The sequence below is a fragment of the Aethalodelphis obliquidens genome, unplaced genomic scaffold, assembly GCF_003676395.1.
Source record: "Aethalodelphis obliquidens isolate GAN/ISIS:26980383/991018 unplaced genomic scaffold, ASM367639v1 scaffold67, whole genome shotgun sequence".
Classification (NCBI taxonomy): Eukaryota; Metazoa; Chordata; class Mammalia; order Artiodactyla; family Delphinidae; genus Aethalodelphis; species Aethalodelphis obliquidens.
Genome location: NW_020838011.1, coordinates 9,504,838 through 9,526,890, shown reverse-complemented (window position 1 = coordinate 9,526,890; position 22,053 = coordinate 9,504,838). Strand labels below are relative to the sequence as shown.

The window sequence follows — 22,053 nt, the reverse complement described above, 5'->3', positions numbered from 1 at the left end:
ATAATACGGGCGAGTGTCACATCCTTTTTAAATGAAAAACTATGACACTACAGCCTGTGGACTAGTTTCAAGCTTTCACAAAATACCTATCATCTTTTATCATATGTAATCACAATTTACCAGTATAAATAAAATTTTTACCAATTTGTAAAATTTCCTGTCTATTTCTGATTCCATTCCACAAGTCACATAATTGGTTCAAGTTGATTCCTTCAGACTTGTTTAACAAGTTAGGTTTTAATTGTGTGGGATTTCCTCCTTTGTCTTCAGTTCTTTCATAGATCACATATAACACACAAGCGTCATTCATCTGAGTGGAAATCTCAGAGCAGTTGGACAGGCAGAAAAAAGGACCTCTTTATTACTCAGGATTAAAATGTATAGGTAAGTCCTATTTTTGCTGCTGTAGTTCTGAAATTTTGACTATATCATAAAGCATTTGAAAAATGTACAGAAGCTTAAGAAATTTTGGCTGTGCCTAGCAATCTTCTAGTTATTTTTCTCAAAAGTTCATTGAAACTCTTAGATATTGTTTAGATAACATGCTTGATATTGTTTACATAAGGTGCTTGACTGCTTGACTGAATTTTTAACAAAATGAATAAACCTAAAAAGATGGCTTAGCGTTATGAAAACATGTTTGAATAAGGAAGTGTTTTTGTTTTCTCATATTTAACTTTTCAAAAAACTGATGTGTGGCTTTTAAAATGTAATCAGTAAAAAATACCTCTGTTGTTTAAAGTTTTTTAAGGATTCTCTATTTTTACTCCTGTCGCAATATTATTACTAGCTATTAAATATGCAGTGAATCCTGAAGTCCTCTTTAAGAAAGCAAAGACTATATTTGTCTACCTATTATATACTATGATATCATTAATTTCAAGTTCTTGTTGATACTTAAGAAAAAATAGTATTTGCCTAGTTTTCTTTTCAATTAATAGCTATTTATGATCATACACTTTCACATAAAAAAAGCAACAAAATTGTAGCACAATCTAGAGTTAGATGGTACAATCTCAAAATTACATAATTTGATGTGTTTGTGTCTGCATCTATGAGTATATTGTTTATTTTGTTTTCCCATGAACAAAGAAAAGTATGATATTGGTAAGTCATTTTAAAAGAGGAATAAATAAAATATGGACAATCTATTGGCCATGTTAAGTGTAGTTGTGTTTATTTTAAATCTCCTGAACTTTAGAAAACTCAATCAAAATTCAAATAATTTCAATAAAATATGTACAATTATGTGCATTTGAATATATATAAAAGAATAAAAAATGGATAGCAATCTAATTTTCCAAAAATAAATGATAATTAACAAGTAATAATATAAGAAAATAATAAAAATAAATTATTTCATATTCATAGAAGGGATAGGTTTAATAACACATTAAAATAGGTTAAAATCTATGAAATAATTTATGTTATGTATTCTCATTTTATGTGAAAATAAATCACAAAATTGTATTCACTCATTGATTAACACTTTGTAAAACTATACATGTGAAAACGTCTATGAGAAATATAAAACACTAATTGTGTTTGTTGTATTAGAGTGGTGAGCTTATGAATTCTATTTTTTCCTAAACCTCCTATAACAATCTGGTATTGTTTCGTTAAACACAATAGAGTTTGAAATGTATTTTGCTGAAACGTTTTTAATTTTGCAAAGAAATTTCTCTGATTTTTTAAAGAAATTGAATCTCATAAACAGCTAAATGTTATTCAAAGGAAAATAAAGGGAAACATGGAAATAATGGAAATAATGAAAGTGATGTACAATTTCAGAATGCCTTGAATCAATCTAATTTCTAAATTGATCCATCCTTACACTCAATGAGAACCAAACTTTATAATTACAGAGAACTCTTCTTTGCAACTTGGTTTCTATGGATCATACTTCGAAATATTTTATCTCTTAAAAATAAGCTGCATCTACATATAATCAGATTTTCCTCTTTTATTAACCTAAAAATATATAACTCACAATTAGGTTTGTTCATTGGTTGATTGGTTGGTTGATTTTATCGGAACAAGATAATCAGAGTCACTGTGCCAAATTGGTAAAATTTTGAAAATAACTTATGGACCTTGTTCATCAATTTGAGGACCCATGACTAGAAAACAATGCCTTCTGTCAACATGAGTAAAGAGTAGAATTTTTAGTGGGAAGAGGAGAGTATACTCAAATGGCTTGCATAATTTTAAAATAGACAAATTTTTATTTTATTTTATTTTATTTATTTATTTTTTATTTTTTGGCCGCGCCTCGAGGCACGTGGGATCTTAGTTCCCTGTCCAGGGATCGAACCCGCGCACCCTGCACTGGAAGTGCGGAGTCTTAACCACTGGACCGCCAGGGAAGTCCCAAATTTTTATTTTGACAGGATACATGCCTGAGTTTAATAGTGCAAGAAATGAATTAAAACATAGTTTCCTACTCTTCTTGAATATTCCCATCAGCATAAAGACACACCTCACTATCTTCAATTTAAAAGAAAAAAACTCAAACTTCACTATTTTCCAGTTCCTCCATATGCTCTGAGGGAGCAGGGTATCCAAATTGGGTAGGGGAAGAGAAATGAAAGTAATATGTTTTTAGGTAATTCTATGTCATTTTTAGGTAATTTTAGGTAAATCTCCAGGTAATTCTGTGATACCTTTTGTTGAGAATGGGGTCTCTTGAATGGTTTGATTACTTTTATGTATAAATTAAACTTCCAGACCTTTTTTAGGTTGTCTTCTCCTTAAGGTTGCAAAGATGGTGTGTTTCTTTCTTTACCTATCTGTTCACCCCTCACTGAAGAGGGAAATCCTATTAGAGGACCTGGGCAGCTCTGTTATTGTGATACAATTATTATTCATTTCAGATGTTCTTAGGTCCTCTGAGAGAGTGTCTGTTTCACTGGATTACATAAAAAGTATGAGATGAAGTTTGGAAAACAGGATGAAGGTTAAAAGCTGGAATTCAGAATGTAGTTTAAGGAAAGATTTAAGGCAAATGAGCATATCTCAGCTCAGGTACAGACAGGTCTTAGCAGGACTCCTCCCACCATAACAAATCTTATTTCCATTTTCTTCCTTTTTGTTTGTGCTCTTGATATGATTAACTGACCAGAGAGACATGCCAAAGCCAATCAAATGCCATGGGGAAAAAAAAGGCTGTAATTGTCAAAAATGTATTCCAAATTCTTCCTGTTGTTTCAATTCTGGTTTATGAATTGCTATTTTAATTTTCAAAAACCATGCTTAAAATTGTAAATCAGTAGGCAAAGGACATATTTCTTAGTAGAAATTAGACAAGTGGATACCAACTTACCTTTACAGTCATGGAGCCCAAAATGGTACATTTAAAGCACAAGAAGGTATTGCCCATAAACGCCTCAAGCCACATGCTAAACCAGTTGCCCATTTGGCCAGACTATTTTTCTAATGTTGGTACAGGCTGGGGAGTGGTGATGGCATTATAATACATGGTGACTGCAATCAGTCCCCTAGAATCATGTATTTTCTAGCAAATTCTCTTATATCCACTGACAATTTGTCCTCCAGAAGGAACTCAAATTACTTCCTCAGAAATTTGTTCGTTATCTGACTCATGCCACTCCATGCCATCACAGGGGTGGTTACAGTTGACACCCCTAAAATAAGTCATGAGGACAACAATCAGTATCTGTTGCTGTAAGGGAACCTAAAGATACCCAATCCAATTCCTTAAAAGGTATTGCTCCAACTTGAAGGATCTCATTCTCCTGAGCAAAGAAAACTTGCCATAATTTCAGTTTTTCATAGTATTCTTTAAGTCTAAATTTAGCATGTGCTAATGATATATAAAATTAAAGTACCATCCCAAGTCTAAAATCATTCACTGGGTAACTAAGATCATTGAAAATAAAACTGACTTTGGAAAAGTTTACACTGATGAATAACTCAACAAAAAGAAATGGCAGATTCAATACAATATTTTCAATATCCATGTGCCAGAAGTATAAACAAATGTATCAATGATTAATAAAAGGATATGTGATCTCAAATTTCAAGTCAGTGGATAAATAAATCCATCGAACATTTTTCTAACCTAGACATTTTTTTATTCTGAATTAAACAAATTAAAACATATAGTTTCCTTCTCTGCTGGAATATTCCTATCAGTATAAAGACATACCATGCTATCTTCAGTTTAAAAAAAAAATTCCTCCCTGATCCACAACTCTTCTCTAGCTATTGCCTCATTTCTCATTTTCTCCCCTTAACAGCAAAACTCTTGTAAAAGTTTGTTTAGACCCACTGCCTCGATTTCTATTTTCTTCTCCCATTCACTTTTCTTACTTAAAAGTTTTTTATTATGAAATATATCACACACAAAGGCTTATTTAAAAATGAACCTCTGAGTACTCAGCATTCATTAAGAAAAACAGTATCACTGTAATTTAGAAGACGCTCTGGGCCCCTCCCCAGTTACATCTTGTTCACTAACTGCCCTCCCCCAACACTGCCCTTGTAACTGTTATCTGTCGTGGTATCTAAATTTCCTTGATTATCTTTATGATATATATATATACATATACATACGTATATATGTGTATGTATATATGTGTGTGTGTGTGTGTGTGTGTGTGTGTGTGTGTGTGTGTGTGTGTGTGTGTGTATCTCCCTAAAGAACATACTGCTTAGTTCTACCTATATTTTAAATTCATTACATGGGATCAAAATTAGGTTTTATAAGATGTATAGTAATAACTTATTCGTGTTCACAGCTATATGATATCCCATTGTAGGAGTATAATATAACCTACATATCCACTGTTTGGGGATTTTACCATTACAAATAACACAGCTCTGAACACTCTTGAATGGGTCCAATGGTACAAATGTGCAAGAGTTTCTCTTGGGTATGTTCCTGCAAATGAATTTTCTGGACCATAGAGTGTATGCATGTTTATCTTTAACCCATTCTCTCTTTTCCCATTACAAACAGTTTCTCATCTCCACAGCTCTCAAATTGCTCTTGTCTAGCTCTCCAGTGATCATGCAAAATCCAGTGGTCAGATCTCAGAGTTCATTTTACTTAACAGCTTCACAACAGATCATTCCCTCCTTGAAACACAGTCTTCACAAAGCTTCCAAAACATCATTCTCTCTTGATTTTTCTACTATCCCACTGGTGAAACTTTCTGAGTTTATGTTACTGGATCCTTCTCATTTTACTGTTGTCCAAATTCTAAGTAATTTGAGGTATAACTTCTTTTCTTCTGTAGCTCTGCTTACTTTCTGTGTGATTCCATCCAGTTCCATGGTTTTTACAAACTTCTCAACTGATTTTTACACACACAAAAACTTGAGAACTGTTAGCTTAGATGGTAATTGAAGTTGACTGAATGAGATCAACTAATGAGAAAAGTGAACACCCAAAGACAGAGCATGGAGCAACACTAGACTCTTAAGGTTGAATAGAGGAGAAGCAACCAGCAAAAGACATTTAAAAGAAGAGTCAAAAGGATAAAAAGAGTGTGGAATCATGGAAATTAATAGAAAGAGAGTGTTTCAATAAAAAGGAATGGTCAAGGGTGTGAAATCCTGCTAATAGGCTATATCTTATCTTCCCTCAGAAAGTCATGAGTGCCTTAAGCAAGGACAATTGGCCATTGTTTTAAAGTCCCCAGTGTCTAGCAGAATGGCATAATAAGTATTCAATATCTATTGATTTTTCCACCACTCATTCAATAAACACTGTGTTAATACAGTGCCCACCATGTCCTGGGTTGAAAGATAAATAAATAAGACTTCAGAAAAAAACCACAGATTAAGAAAATGAAGAGGCATCTCTGTACAACCACTTAATCTCTCTTTAGATCAGTCGATTCATCTGGAGTGGATATTCCTGAAGTTCCCTTCCACTGCTAACATTCTGTGATTCTGAAGAATGTTATTACTCTTACAAAATGCCAGCATTTTGTATCTGGCAGCATTTTTACTAAGTTCTGAGGAATATATTTTATTATGTAGGCTTCAAAAATACTAGTGTCATACACCTTGGAACTCTGCTAATTTCATTAATCATCCTGGGAAAATGATACTGAGAATCTCAATTCTTTCCCCTGCTTCTTTAGAAAATCTGGGCAAGAAGCCACTAGGATTAAGTTCAGATGGGTTTGAGTACAAGATGTTTTTAAAAATATATTGATACAACTAAATGTTACTCAAGAGCATTGGAAACAACTAATCTTGGGTTTGGTCCATGATTCATTAGAAGCTACTTTTTTTCTATGAGAACAATCATCATTTACTGGATATAGTTAAATAGAACTAACCATGATAAATACATATGGGCTTCTGGTTTCAGCCTCCACTTCTTCCAACTTACTGGTAATAACCCTTAACTAGTAGCTCTGAGAGAATAGTTCAGTAAATTTCTATATTCTCTATTCTATCATTCCTACTAACTTATTTCATCTAGTTTGTGCTGAAATGTCTTTCTTGCTTTAGACCCTTAACTAATACATTTTTACTTAACTTGTGCATTTCTTTTCTCTTTCTTCAACCCCATTTTTCATTGTACCTCCTTTCTTGCCTCCCTGCCCCACCCGCCCCAAGTAAACAATGTTAAAAATCTGGTATATATCTCTCTATACAAATTAAACAGGATTGTCTCCTTGGTAATTGTTAGAATTTTTTAATATTTGGGTCTATATATAACAATCAAATCAAATATTAGAAGATGAACACATGTGGGGCAAAAAATGCTGCCTTGTGCTTCTCCAGAGTGTGATGTACCAAATTTCTCACCTCATTGGGACACACTTTGTAGAAAAAATAAAACAGGGAATATCCTGATACTTTAAATTTAGTATTACAAATCAGGTCACAATGAGCTAGGAGTAAGGGCCCCCAAATACTTCACCCATTTATTTTCTATAGAAAGCAAATATGTATCTAGTTTTATTTTGACAAAGCAGTAAGTTAAGGTTTTGGACATTTCATAATGATCTTATAGCAGAAAAGGATTGTCTCTGTACTTGGACTTTAGGAAACAGAGAAGAAACTAGGATGTCTTCAGTAGAAATCGCTCTGTTCTGTCTTAGAGCTACTCTGATCTAAATGTATCCAAAACCCTTGTTACACAAAGTGTGGTACTGGGACCAATAGCATCAGCATCACCTGGGAGCTTGTTGGAAATGCAGAATCTTGGGCCCAACCCCAGCTTCACTAAGTTTAAGTTTACATAATAGGCAATTGATACATACATTAAAATATAAGAAGTACTAAACAAAACAACTTCAACTAAACTAAACAGCTACAAGGTAGTCTCCCCAGTATTCAAAATGGAGAGAAAGGTACAGCAAGAAGTATCTTTGTGTGTTTAAATATGAATGAGCATGCCCTCTAACCTGGGTGTGCGATAGATTTCCCATTCCTCTCCTGCAGAAACACTTTAGTGCCTTGGGCAAGTCACAACTCACAGAGGAGCATTTTCCTAACTGAGTTCCAGGAACACTGTGCTCCTCAAAATGTTAGGTATTTTGGAAATAAATGTTTCTGAGCTCAAATAAGTTTGGGAGACACTGCTATCTAGACAGGTCAGGCCGCTTAAGAAAGGAAGAAATTGGGGAATTGGGAATTCCCCAGGAGAATTGCGGAATGCACAGAAAATGAATGGCTTTATTGTCATTTAGCAGCTGAAATTTAAATATGTTTTTCTCTAGGACTTCTTAGTTCTTTTTTTCCACCCTGACAAGTAACAGTAATATGTGTGACATACCCCCCTGGATCTAACCAGGCTTATAAGCAATTCCTAACGCACTCCTTGTAACTCCACTCAAAAAAAAAAAGGAAGAAAGAAAATACAAATGAGTGAGAGGAATGTTATGCTAGAATTATCTGCTCTAAATTGTGTAAGAAGTAAATCATTTCAAAACTCTAATGCTTTAACTATTATTTGTAACAAGTTGTTTGCTATTGTTGTTGTTATTAACAATAACACACCACTGTATTCCAATACCTAGATGAGAATTTCTTTCAAGGAAATGGCACTGAAACTTGAACTGAATGGGTTATTGAGTCCTTTTCTGTCTCTGTGAGTTCAAGTCCACCCTCACTGTCAATTACTCTTTGAAAGTTTGGTAATTTTGTTATTGCAGTAAGTTAAGAATCATTAAAAGATAAACAATTTTAACAGCTTTATTGAAATGTAACTATGTATCATAAAGTTCACCTGTTTAAGTGTACAGTTCAGTGGTTTCTAGTATATTTACAGATTTGTACATCACCAAAACCTAATTTCAGAACATTTTCATCATCCCAATAGATACATTTAATTTTAAAAATTAATTTCAAATACACATTTTTAAAAGAGGATTTTGACAATAAACTATCACATGCTTATAGTGTCAAGAATATGTCTTTGTAATTTGCAAAAAGACAGCAAAATAATGTTGGTGCCGATAAAGGTTAAATACCATCTTTAGTTTAAAAAAAATTTTTTGAAGAAAATATCTTTAGTTTTTGAAAAAACTAAACAAAAAAATTTAGTTTTTGAAAACTAAATCTATATAGGAAAAATATACTATTTGGAGGAAAACAGACAAGGAAGCAAATCTTCAACTAAATAGTTATTTCTTGCTCTGAAACTAGTCTGGGCTCAATGGTTCTGTCAATAGATAGCTACACTTTCTAGAATTCAGGTGGAAAACTAACATAGAAGAGCAGTGCCCTCTAGAACAGCGGTCCCCAACCTTTTTTGCACCAGGGACTGGTTTTGTGGAAGACAATTTTTCCTTGAACAGTGTGGAGGGGAGGGGAAGGTTCAGGTGGTAATGCGAGCAATGGGGAGCGGCAGATGAAGCTTCACTTGCCCACTGCTCACCTCCTGCTGTGTGGCCCAGTTCCCAACAGGCCTCAGACCGGTAATGGTCCGCAACCGAGAGGTTGGGGACCCCTGTTCTAGAGTACATGCTAAGCTCTCCCTAACATTAATCAGCAAGGAGATAGGTAACCTCTGTCAGGATTTTCTCTATTACAGTTGTTGGTATTGAAACACCAGGTACACGTTTTTTGACAGTGGTAGAGTCAAGAAAGCGTTGCTCCCATGACTTTGTGGACTTGGTGATTCCTAGAGAAATATTCTTAAAATATCAGCATTGTCAAGTTCCAGAAGTATTTCAACTGTTCTGTAGTTTTCAGATCACCTACGCAGGTTCACCTTTGCAGACAGTGACACCGTGTACCATAGTGCCACTGTGCCTATTTGCACATGGAAAAGCCTCCATAATCTCAGTTACAGAATCAGAATCCACCTTTAGGCAGCTATATAGTTCCAGCAAAGTTGACCTTCCTTATAAAAGCAAGTGTATATTAAGTTTAGCAGAGCAGTAACCAGAATATGCCTTTAAGTCTTTAACTGACTCTATGTCAGTTAGGAGTCTTCAAATATCCTCTACTAATAATTATGCAAGGCTAACCCTTTTATTGAATTTGGAGGTATATACTGAGTAAATGAAACCTGGCAAGCTTTACTGATCTATGTCCAGCAGCATTCCTCAAACCCTCCTCAGCAGTACATTCCATTCTCTAAACCAGACCATCTGCTTGAGGAAAATGAGCATGAGTGGGACAATTCAGATATACCATCTCCTGCCTTAGTTTAAAATAAGATAAATATCAAAGAAAGATCAGAAACAAGTATCTGGAAATGCTTACTTTAAAACAATGGGTGCAAGGCTGTATTAGGGCTGTGATTTGAAAAGGAAGGACTTTGATTTTCTTTGGATAAGTCTTCCACAGTCAAGAATCTCTTCCCCTGAAAAGGCCTATGAAATCAGCCTGACTCATGAACAAAGACTCTTGTTTTTGGATGTCACATTCCTTTACAGTCTTTTCAATATCAGAATTAATTCCTGCTTCTAGTAAATGCCTTTCTTGGAACAGTTCTTGAATATGTTGAATACAGAGAAACCAGAGTAATGGGACCAGTCTTCTTAAAATAAATACATTACTCATGAGGAGGAAGGAGGGAAGGAGGGAAGGAAGGGAAAATCCCCACCCTCCTGGAGCTTCTAAATCAATGAGGGGAGACAGATAACAAACTAAATAAGTAATATGGTATATCAGAAGGCTCTAAGTGTTCTGCAAAATAATAAGGCAGGAAAAGAGGATAGAGAGTACTAGGGGAGGAGGAGCAATTTTAAGTAGGGAAGCCTCACAGAGAAGGTGTCAATTTAGCAAAGACTTGAAGGAGGGAAGGGAGGGAGGGAGCCCTGGGGAAACCTAAGAAAAGTGTTCCAAGGAGAGGGAACAGCAAGCACAAAATCCTTGAGACGGAGAGTGCCAGGATGTTTGGAGCACAACACGGAGGTAGAAAGAAGTAAGAGATAAGGTCTAAAATATAAAGAAACATGGAATCACATTAGAAATACATGGAAGTAGCATCACCATGCAGCACCAAGAAATTGAGACAAAATATTACAAGATAAATATCCAAGGTTATCTTGGATATCTGATAAACATTTCAGCATCAGCATTCTTAATCTTGAAGATATAAGAAAGTATTAAAATATACAAAAACAATATTGCCAACACAAGAAAAGCACATAGCATTCAGCATGAAGCCCTAATTGGGGTGATCAATGTGCCACCTTGGTGGTATAGCTTGTGCCAAGACCATTTTGTTTAATTAGATGCTCCAATTCCTTACTCTTTATGGGGTGAGGGGGCCAGCTCTGTACTACAAAAGGAACACACCAGCAAAATAGCAAATAAGAACAAAAGCTCAACCTATAGCTCTGAACTGGTTGGGAAAATCTATCTGCGATGAAACCTTTGACCTTGGTCTCATTATATTATGCCATAAGTACACAGAATAATCAGCTACTGAAGGACAATTCCGACTCCATTAAACCATCAATCAACTGTTTAAATAACCATACACCCAAGCACCCAGCATGAGTAGTCATTTATGTTGTTTCATTCATTTGACTATTCGTGCCTCTTTAAAGTGTAGACTAGCTAGGACTTCCCTGGCAGTCCAGTGGTTAAGACTCCATGATTCCATTGCAGGGGGTGTGGGTTCGATACCTGGTTGGGGAACTAAGATCCCATATGCCATGCGGCACAGCCAAAAAAAAAAAATCTAAATAAATAAAGTGTAGGCTAGTTAAAGAAGTACAGACAAAATTTTGTATTTCTTTCTTTTCTATTTGTAAGCCACAATAAAAGTTCATTTTCACTGGGTCATGGTTCATTGCATTTTTAGTCTCATATGTAAAAATTATTTCACTTCGGACAATGGTGTAATTATATGTGTTTAGTAGATATTAATTGATGGCTGCCTAAATTATATACACATACTGATTTTCATAATGCCAAGTGCTTTCACTTATTAATGGATACCTAAGGCTGTAGTAATGGGAAGTTCTTTATGAAATCAAATTCATGTGTTTCTGCATATCTGCCTAGACATTTACATTGTATTTTTTTAATCCAAATTTAGTGAAATGAGTTGGTTTCACACTCTTTTTCAGAGCTTTAAATTACTCTCTCTCAGATAATGGCTTCAGAAAGGATACCTCCAGTCCCAAGATCTTTTCTTAGGTTAGACGTACCTTTCCAGCTAACTGCTGGGAAATATCATACAAGTACTGCTAGTTACTAAAATTAAATATTATTAAAATACCTGTAAAAACTCAAATTATCTATTCATATAACTAGTATAACTAATTCCTAAGTTACTCAGGCTGAGCCTTCAGCCTCATCTTGCTCCTCTTGCCTCTGGCACTGAATTCTCTATCAGGGACTGATCCTAGTTTTCCATCTTCCATATTTCCCTCCATCCCTCCCTTTCCATCCTACAGTCTCTGCAAGGCCCTAGGCCCATCCTATCCCGTTCACGGACTAATGAGTTAGTCTCCCCAGTAAGACCTCCTGCCTCCCAACTCCCTCCCATTGTGGCCCAATCAGGCCACCAGATTAGCCTTTCTACAACACTACTGTTTTTCTGTAACTACTCATTTCAAAAACCTCAGTGATGTCCTAAAGCAAGCAAAGACTCCAAATCCATCACACTTAGTGTCTTCTATAATCTTGACTGACTTAGTTTTCCAGATTATTTTTCCATTTACTAATCTATAAGTACAATACAGGGCCAATTACTATTCCCCAAGCACACTTTGCACTTTCTCTTTTGTTCTTGTTTCTTCATCTGCTCAGAAGTCCTGCCCATCTTGCAAAGTATAGCTCACATGCCACATCTTCCATGAAGACTGGAATCAATTTATATTTCCTTTAACCAAAAGTTACTTCTCTGACCTCTCAATTTCTATAGCATTTGGAGTGCTATGTGCCACTTTTTACCTATCACTCTAAAGTTATTTAAGGAATTTTATTTATTTTTACATGCCTGGCAAAATTACAGGCATGTAAAACCAATAAATCTTTCTGAATAAAGGAATAAGAAGAGTAAAAATATATAAGAAGAGTAGAAAACTAATATTAAATTTCTTCTACTACAAAAAGGACTTCAGTAGAGGCAGCTGTGGACATGTTCCTTTCCTTTGGTCTAAGGTATATATATGATAACACCCAGGTGTCAGTTGGAGGAAATTGGAGCTCATGAAAAACATTACAACTAAAGATATAAATTAGAAGTCATCTCTGAAAAAGAATGTGTATAAAGTAAGCTTGAAAAAAGTGGAGATAGAGTAGAATAGGTAAATAGGTAAAACTGAATATTTTAAATGAAATATATTTTCTTCTCTTGATAGTATAAATTAAATATGAACAGAGGGTAATAAATAAGATTAAATTGATTAATGAAAACAATTTCTTCTTACTCCAAAGGTGCCTTGTGCTTCTTTAGCACTTTATAGTTTATATAGCATGCATATTATCTGCTTTAATTCTCACAAAATACTGTGCGGTGGGTATTGTTATCACCATGGTACAGCTGGGGCAACTGAAACTCCACCATGTTAGAAGGACTCATTCAAGATCACTCAACAGTTACTGGAATAACAATCTTCTGTTCTTGAGATCTTTCTAGTATACTTCAGTTGTCCCTATAATAATGCCTTATATTCTGAAAAACTTTTTCAGAATTTTACAAATAATTGTCACATACATTTTATTTTGTTCTCTTTGGTTAGGGAAGGTATTGTTTTATCAATTTTTAAAATAAGACAGCTGGAGTTTGAAAAAATTATGATTTACATGAGACCTTATAGCTTAGATTTGACAGAGAGAGAACCTGAATCCACACCTCCTAACTCCAGTTCTCTTTCTACATCTCCTTATAAGTCTTTTACAATGCAGGAATTAAACACTATGCTCAGAAGTTTAAAGTCAATGAAAGGAATCTTTTATATCTCAGGTCTTTCATTTCAAAAACATGACTGATATTAGAATGAAGGAAATCTCAAAAAGAAATAATTTTTAATTTCCTTACTTATTGCAGAAATGTAAAGTGAACATTATTAACAAAGAATGTATTGCAAAACTGGAATTATTTTTCAATGTAGCTGGGTCCAAGTAAATTAAAACTTGATATACTATGCTGAAGTATAATCTATAATTTTTCCCTTCTCCAATAATTGTTTAATGCAGCCCAAGATCTATCCTCAAACAGAACTCAGTGAATCTTTTTAATCAAGTAACAATTGCTGTAAAACATCTTAAAATACATTTCAATGATATAATAATAATAAACTGGAGAAAGACTGTCCATGGGAGTTCTGGGCTTTTGAACACGAGCTGGCCATTTTCCTTGCTTGGCCCTGAAATAAACCTTTTTCTGCTCCAAAAAAAAAGAATGTCCATGAACTTCCAGTATATGAAAAATTGACTCCTTCAAGTTTAGAACCAATTAGACAAAGTATGAATAGAGTACCATAGGGAAGGAATTAATTTTTCCCCCAGCAATAAGGATGGATTTGTCTTATTATGGCCACACTCTCTCATGGGAGTTGAATCTGTGGCCTGGATCTGTTAAAAAGAGCCTGAGTTCCAGGATACAGCCTGAGTCCTAAGAAAGAAAGAACTTAACTAGCCTGTGAAGCTACTGAGCCCACACTCTTGGCTTCATTGGCAGCAGGTTCTCCTGAACCATCATCAACTCCCCAACTCAACTACTACATACATGCAAACATAGGCATATGCTTACATAATACCTATTAGTCATTTGTCCATATCAATTTGCAAACTTTATGAGAAAAAAATGAATCCTAGATTGGCTTTTCCCACTAGCAGCAGATTTCAAAGCTCTGACACATCATTTCAGGTCTGTTGTACACACGTGTGCAGTTTGTGCAATGCACAGAAATGCTGGTTCAGGGAGAGACTGGAAGCCTAGATGGTGCCTATGCTCCCTGACAAGCTGTCTACCCCAGAGTAGAGCTGCATGCAGACCAAGAAACACCACTGTCTCTGTTTCCCAGAGAAGTTGTCTTTTCCTAACTCTCAAAAAATCATTGTATAGGCTTGCTCAGGTCCCTTACCACTTGCCCAGTCTCTGTATCCTCAACTGGTATAAAGTGCTGTATATCCTCAAGGAATATAAACTTATTTAAATGTTACCCAAGATAAAGTTAAGTTGGAAGGTAAACCATTGAATTAAAAGAAAGTAATGTAGTGCATTCCAAAGGTACATGCACATAAAATGTTGTGGATTTGTGATTCAAGGATAGGAACCTTATCTTCCATATGAACCCAGAGTTTTCAGAATGCATCATGTTTTAATAAAACAAACATATTCAAGAAGTCTTAAAACTATGGCACTTACTCTACCATCATCCAGTTGTGCAATCCTGAATAATACAATCATCCAGTTGTGCAATCCTGAATAATCCTGTCTCTCTTTTCTTTCGGAGCACACCTAAGGTTATCAAGAACAACCAAAAAAAAAAAGTTAATAAATAAATAAATTAAAGTGTTGGACTAGATCAGTGATTTGCTGGAAATAGGAAGGTGTCCTTTTCCCACAACTCAAAATCAAACAGAGAAGCTACTCCATTTTCATCTGTTTTAATCATTAAGCTTCCAAGCCTTTCAAGACCTTGTCTGAACAAAGTATTTCTCAACTTAAAAAATTAAATCATTCAATTAGATAGTCTCTATTGCCTGCCTCATGACCCCATCCAAAGTTAATGAAAGGGACTAAAATAGAGTAAGTTCCTCTACTTTGGAACCATTTCTCATATTCTTCTTAACTCCAACATAAAATGTAAATACACACACTCAAATATATGTGTTTGCACATCCTGTAATACAAGGGCTATAGAAATATTTTTGAACTTTCCATTTCTTAGTATCAACAATAAGGTAGTAAGTGTGACAGAAATTAATAACAACAACGTGATGATTAACAGAAAACTTCCTCCCATCTGAAGTGGCCATTTGTAGTTTGAGCTTGACAGACCTGTATTTGCATTCCAGCTCTCTTACTAGCTGAGTAAGCTTCTGTTTCTTACCTGTAAATAAGGGTTTTTAATAGGGATTAAATTAAATGAGGTAGAAAAGTTCAGCCGGTACATGGTATGCACTCAATAGATGGCAGAGATTATTCTCTGATCTATATTTTTGTCACTATTTAAAATAAGAATGCACAGCATACAATCTTACATAAAGTCCCTCCAAACTATAGTAAAATTATTTTTTAAAACCCCCTTTGCAGAGTCATTCATAAATTTTTCCGTAGCAATGCCTGATGTGGACTCTGTAATGGGTATTATGTAGGAATGGGGCATATCCTGGCAGACAAGATGCATCGCTACCTTTCATGAGTTACAGCCTAGACTATGGATGCACATGAGGGGATAAGGGACTGCAACAGAGAAATTCATTGAGCATTATGAGATCAGATGAGGAGAAAAAGGTATCTACCTGGAGGGAAATGAAAGACGTTTAAATTATTTTAAGGATAAAATGAGAATTAACCAGGTATGACATTTTCCACGCAAAAGACATCACATACAGAAGGGGCTGTGACATTTGATCTGGCTGGGGTCAAGTGGGCAGGTGAGGATGTGGCAGACGATGAAGCTGCAGGGGTGATATGATTGGCCTTAAATGCCATGGAAGATTTGAATGCCATCTGAGGATTTTCATGAGCTATAGAAAAATTTCAAATGAGGTATTATTGGAAGGGGAGGGTGTCAGACCCTAAGATCTACATTTTTTAAATCCTTTGAAGGATTTTAAAGTGTTGACTGGAAAGAGGCAAAAATCTTGAATTCATTGGAAAGAGGCAAAAATTTTGAATTCGATCTGGATTTCTCTTTTTCCCACATCTCATAAGTGAATCATCAGCAAATCCTCTAGGGTCTAAATTCGAAATATATCCACACTCTGACTACTTCTTACCACCTCCACTGCTACCACCCTTGTCTAAACTACCATCGTCTCTCACTTCGATTATTTAATGACCTCCTAAGTGGTCTCCCACACCATCCAGGCCCACTATTCCCCGCAAAGTACCCAGAGTGATCCTATTGAAGAAATAGATCTGAGGTCAGTCTTTGCTCAAAACCCTCAAAGACTTTGTCTCACTGAGAATAAAGACCAAAGTCCTTACCTTCAAAGCCTTAAGTGATCTTCCCCAAACCACTGATTCCCTGATCATTATCTTTCTGACCTTATTTTCCTCCAGTATCCACCACCCCTAACTTTCTCACTCCACTCCAGTTCAGCTGTCTGTCTTGCTGGTCCTCAAATTTACCATGTGAGCTCCTTGCTCAGGGCCTTCAAACTGCTGTTTATCTGCCTAGATAATTCTCCCCCTGGTATATTCATGGCTTGCTCACTCACCTCCTTCTGATCTTTACTCAAATGTCAACTCCTCAGCAAAGGCTTTCCTGGCCACTCTATCTAAATTTTCAGCACCCAGTACTTATACTTCTTCCTATTTTTTCTTTTCTTTTCTTTATTTATCTTACTCATTTCTCTCCCCCCATTATTAGGAGTGCTATGATTCTTTTCATTGTATTCCCAGAAATTAAATTTTTCCTAGAACATTGCAGGCACTCACCAAATGTCTCTTGATAATGGAAGAAGGGAGAACATTTAAGAGGTATTTCACATAATACAAAATAATAGCAGCCAGAATTAAGAAAGAGATAGAGGTGATGGACAGAAAGATTTAGGCAGTAGGTCTAAGCACCAATGACCTCTCGAATGTGGGAACTTACCAAGAGGGAGCAGGTACAGCTAATTCCTGGATCTTTAACGGTACCAGATAGATGGTAGTGACATTCACCAATATTAGAAATAGTGGGACATGAGTGCAGGCTGGAGAAAAAGCAAGTTCAGTTTTGAACTGAACTGTTATATTTAAGGAGGTTCTAAAACATCCATAAGATGTCCAATGCATAATTGAAAATAATGATGTAGAGCTCAAAGACAGAAGTCTGGGCTGAAGATCTATCTTAGAAAATATTACCTTATTATATGTTTGCTGAAACCAGGGCATAGGATGGGATCATTGAGGAAGAATACACATCAGGAGAAAACAACCGTGGACCAAATCTCTGTTACTATCATACCTGAAATCTTATTTAAATGGACACAAAATTGTCTAAAAGTCCTCTACGGACATACTATGTATATCTGAATTTGCAATTACCCTGTCGCTGTTTTCCTCTATTCTTACAAATAATGAAAAGTTATTGCCAAGTGACTCTATTAATCCACAACCATATATTGCTTCTAACTATGTGTCAATGGCAGAAGTTAACTAGTATTCCTACATAAATCTGATATATTAATGTAAGGTGTAATTTCAAATTAAAATTAAATCAACAATTATTTTATTACACATTTACTATGTGTAAGAACAAAATCCTAGCACTCAATTTAATAAGCACTCAATAGATGTTGATTCCCTTTGCTTCCTCCAAGTGATGTCACAAGAGATAGGAGTCCCCAAATTTTTTCCATCTCTATAGTGTGAGGGAGGAAGTCTACATCAGAGGAAGCCCATGTTCTTTTATTCTAACCACCCTGGTTTCCATTTCCAGCTCTGTCATTCCTGAGTTATTTACTTTCTGAACCTCAGTTTTCCTATATTCCAAATAGGGATCATAATACCCATCTTACAAGACTAATATGAAGATAGGCAATAAGCATGTATAAAGTCTGACACTTAGGTTCTCATAATAAGAGCACAGAATAAGTTTTCTAAATTCATGTAATTTTCCAAGTCAATGAGAGAGAGAAAGAAGGAGGTGGAAGCTGGTTAAATATTTCACAACTGCATATTTGTTTTGCTGTTTAAACACAACCACTAAAACTTTTACTAATCAGGATCATGCTTTAAAAGCAAAGTATTTGCTTGAAGATTTCCACTGAATATGAGTCAAAATTCAGACAGTGTTAGCAAATATATTTTCTCTAATAGTTTGCAGAGCAAATATTGTACACAATTCAGTGTGTGTTGGCATAAGCTTTATAATCAGCCACATACAGAGGTTCAATGACAAGCTGCACTGCTAACAAGAGAGCAGATATTTCTTCAGCAGTTTCTACAAGGTGGAACAACCTATTCTTATGTAATTAATAATGGCTTGTGAGATTAAGGTAATTTGAGCTCCACACCCTTTGTTTATTGAGTCACATGTCTCATGGTGCTTTTTAGCCATTGGGTTTAATATGTTTTCCATGAACTGAAGCAAGGTTGGTTCTAAAGCCATTCCCATGGGAGGCTCATCCAAGCTAAAGCATATGCTGACTCTAGCCTATGGTTTTTGCTTTTTGGTATTTTGGCTTCCAATTTAAGCCTTGTTTTTTAGTAACTTCTCATTCTACACTCGTAAATCTTGATACTTCTATTCACCTCTGGAAATACAGTCAGTCCCTTGTTTGGGGTTTTTTTTTAAAACATCTTTATTGGAGTATAATTGCTTTATAATGGTGTGTTAGTTTCTGCTTTATAACAAAGTGAATCAGCTATACATATACATATATCCCCATATCTCCTTCCTCTTGGGTCTCCCTCTCACCCTCCCTCTCCCATCCCTCTAGGTGGTCACAAAGCACCGAGCTGATCTCCCTGTGCTATGCAGCTGCTTGCCACTAGCTATCTATTTTACATTTGGTAGTATATATTAGTCCATGCCACTCTTTCACTTCATCCCAACCTACCCTTCCCCCCACCCCATGTCCTCAAGTCCATTCTCTACATCTGCGTCCTTATTCCTGTACTGCCCCTAGGTTCTTCAGACCACTTTATTTTTATTTGTTTTTTAGATTCCATATATATGTGTTAGCATATGGTATTTGTTTTTCTCTTTCTGACTTACTTCACTCTGTCACCTTATTTTTGATAAAGGAGGCAAGAATATACAATGAAGAAGAGAAAGCCTCTTCAATAAGTGGTGCTGGGAAAACTGGACAGCTACATGTAAAAGAATGAAATTAGAACACTCCCTAACACCATACACAAAAGTAAACTCAAAATGGATTAAAGACCTAAATGTAAGACCAGACACTATAAAACTCTTAGAGGAAAACATAGACGAACACTCTATGACATAAATCACAGCAAGATCCTTTTTGAACCACCTCCTAGAGAAATGGAAATAAAAACAAAAATAAACAAATGGGACCTAATGAAACTTAAAAGCTTTTGCACAGCAAAGGAAAACATAAACAAGAGGAAAAGACAACCCTCAGAATGGGAGAAAATATTTGCAAATGAAGCAACTGACAAAGGATTAATGTCCAAAATTTACAAGCAGCTCATGCAGCTCAATATCAAAAAAACAAACAACCCAATCTAGAAATGGGCAGAAAATCTAAATAGACATTTCTCCAAAGAAGATATACAGATAGTCAACAAACACATGAAAGAATGCTCAGTATGACTAATCATTAGAGAAATGAAAATCAAAACTACAATGAGGTATCACCTCACACCGGTCAGAATGGCAACAAATCTACAAACAGTAAATGCTGGAGAGAGTGTGGAGAAAAGGGAACCCTCTTGCACTGTTGGTGGGAATGTAAATTGATACAGTCCCTTGTTGTTGAGGTAGGGGGTCAATCAGTATAAAACTTATTTGGGTTGGCTTGCTTCCAGCTCTTCTTTTGACTCTCCCCTGCTGAGTACCCACAGATATTTACTGAACTTACAAATGCCAAACACTGTGCAACTGTCACCACATGTCATTGGCACAACAAACCCAGTAGGAAACAGAAGAGTAAACTGAGGCTCAGAAAGTCAGCAAATGTCAATGGGCCAATTTTATCCTACTAGAAAATTACTACAGTTAGTCATTCCCAAATGTTGGACTCTGGACCAGTGTCGCTGAAAGTCAGTTTTGATTAGCATAGCAAAATGAACAAATAAGAGCAATGTAGTAAAAAGACATCATTAAGCTAGAGCTAAATTATTCATCTAATTTGTTATTATGAGATTATGTCCTTCCTACTTTTATCAATTTAAATGCCCTTTTACTAAAAAATAATATTTGAGTGTGGTCAATTTTTGTAATGTTTAATGTGTTTATTCAACAAAATTGAAAGTTGGCAAGTCTATGTCCACCTCCAATAATCTTCTGAAATGATACTGGTCCCATAGCCATAGCATACAATGTGCAGGTGGTACAATGTAAAATACCAGGATATGCCCTTTCATCAGTATGTGAGTTGGGTAGAGCCCAAACAATATCAGGCAACCCTGCTGTGAAAACTAAAGTCTGGGAATCACTGACTCTCAGAGCATTCCATTCCCACTTATACCAGAATGTTAGCAAAACAAATAGAAAAAATGGAAATCTGGCTATATTCTAGATAAATGTAAGTGCTTTTCAGTTCTGTTAAGGCTTTTAAATCTAAAACACACCCAGGAGTTAACACATACAACAAATGTTTATAAATATCATAAATCTATGGACCACCTATATATGCCAGGTACCCTACAAACTATCAGAAACATATGCATGAATACCATCTTTATCCTCAAGGTTCTCACAGTCTAGTGGATAACCTACTTAATAGAAATATATACTTTATACACTTAATATAACCTCACTGATTTTCAAATTAGCCTTGCGAGGCAAGTATTATTTCCATTTTTTCAGATGAAGAAAATCTCAGATAAATGACAATATGATCTCCAAGCAAACAAGGGATAAAACAGGAATTCACATTAAGCTCTTCTGGTGACCTCCCCAGTGTGAGTGTGTGTGTGGTAGGGAGAGAAGCCATGAGGAAGTACTTGGATTATATGCGTAATATAATACCAGATACTGTTAGTACAAATCTACTGACTTACACTGCTGTTGATGATTTCATGGGTGAAAAAAATTATGCAAATCCTCTGCTGCTGGTATAGTTCTAATTAATTACAGGTGCTTATTACTCTCCTGGATCTCAGCTCTCAGCCTCTAGACATATCCCCATTTTAATAACCCGGAGAATATTACAGTGAGAAATGCTACTGTCTGACTCCCTCCACCCCTCTCCCCACCCAAAATGATCTCTCTTCAGCACATCCCTGAGGATGGTGCCCAGGTAAGGGAGCTTACTACAGTAGTGTCCAACATAGGGTCTTAGAAGGAGTTGTAGTAAAACAGAAATAGTTGTTATTCTTGAGAACCTCATCAACTGGCAGAAGAAGGAAAAGCAATTGCAAACCTGAGGTCAGATTTCCTTATTTGTCTATCAAACTATCTAAATGTCAACATTTTAGTGCTGAAAAAAAAATTGAAAGAAAAACCATTAAGGAGAGTGTTGAAGGAGAGTGTTGTTCAGTTAGATTTCATTTCCAGAACTATATTCCTATCAAGAAACAATCGGTTTTCTATAATAGAGCCATGTGCAAGCTAAGAGACTTCAGAAGGCAGAAAATGATCATGAGAGCTGAAATGATTGCTTCTCTGAGTGAAATGAGTGGTCTTTGATCTTTTCTCTTGTTCTAAGGCCATCAGGGGTGCCATCGGCCTCAAGATCTGTGAATCCATCCATAGTATGTTTTGTTGTCATCGCAGTTGTGGCGATCCTGGCAGTGACCACAGGTTTACTTGTCTACTTTTTAGCTTTTGGTAAGTACCAGAAGATTGGATATAC

General features: G+C 35.7%; 1 protein-coding gene across 1 annotated transcript in view; it reads left to right on the top strand.

Moving 5' to 3' along the window:
- Window positions 1-254: 254 nt before the first annotated feature.
- The window catches only part of TMPRSS11D (transmembrane serine protease 11D), a 69,424-nt gene continuing 47,625 nt past the window's right edge, over window positions 255-22,053 (top strand). The window contains exons 1-2 of the mRNA XM_027089639.1: window positions 255-384; window positions 21,907-22,028. Of these exons, the coding sequence (XP_026945440.1) occupies window positions 377-384; window positions 21,907-22,028 (130 nt within the window). The 5' untranslated portion in view covers window positions 255-376. The remainder of the gene's footprint in view (window positions 385-21,906; window positions 22,029-22,053) is intronic.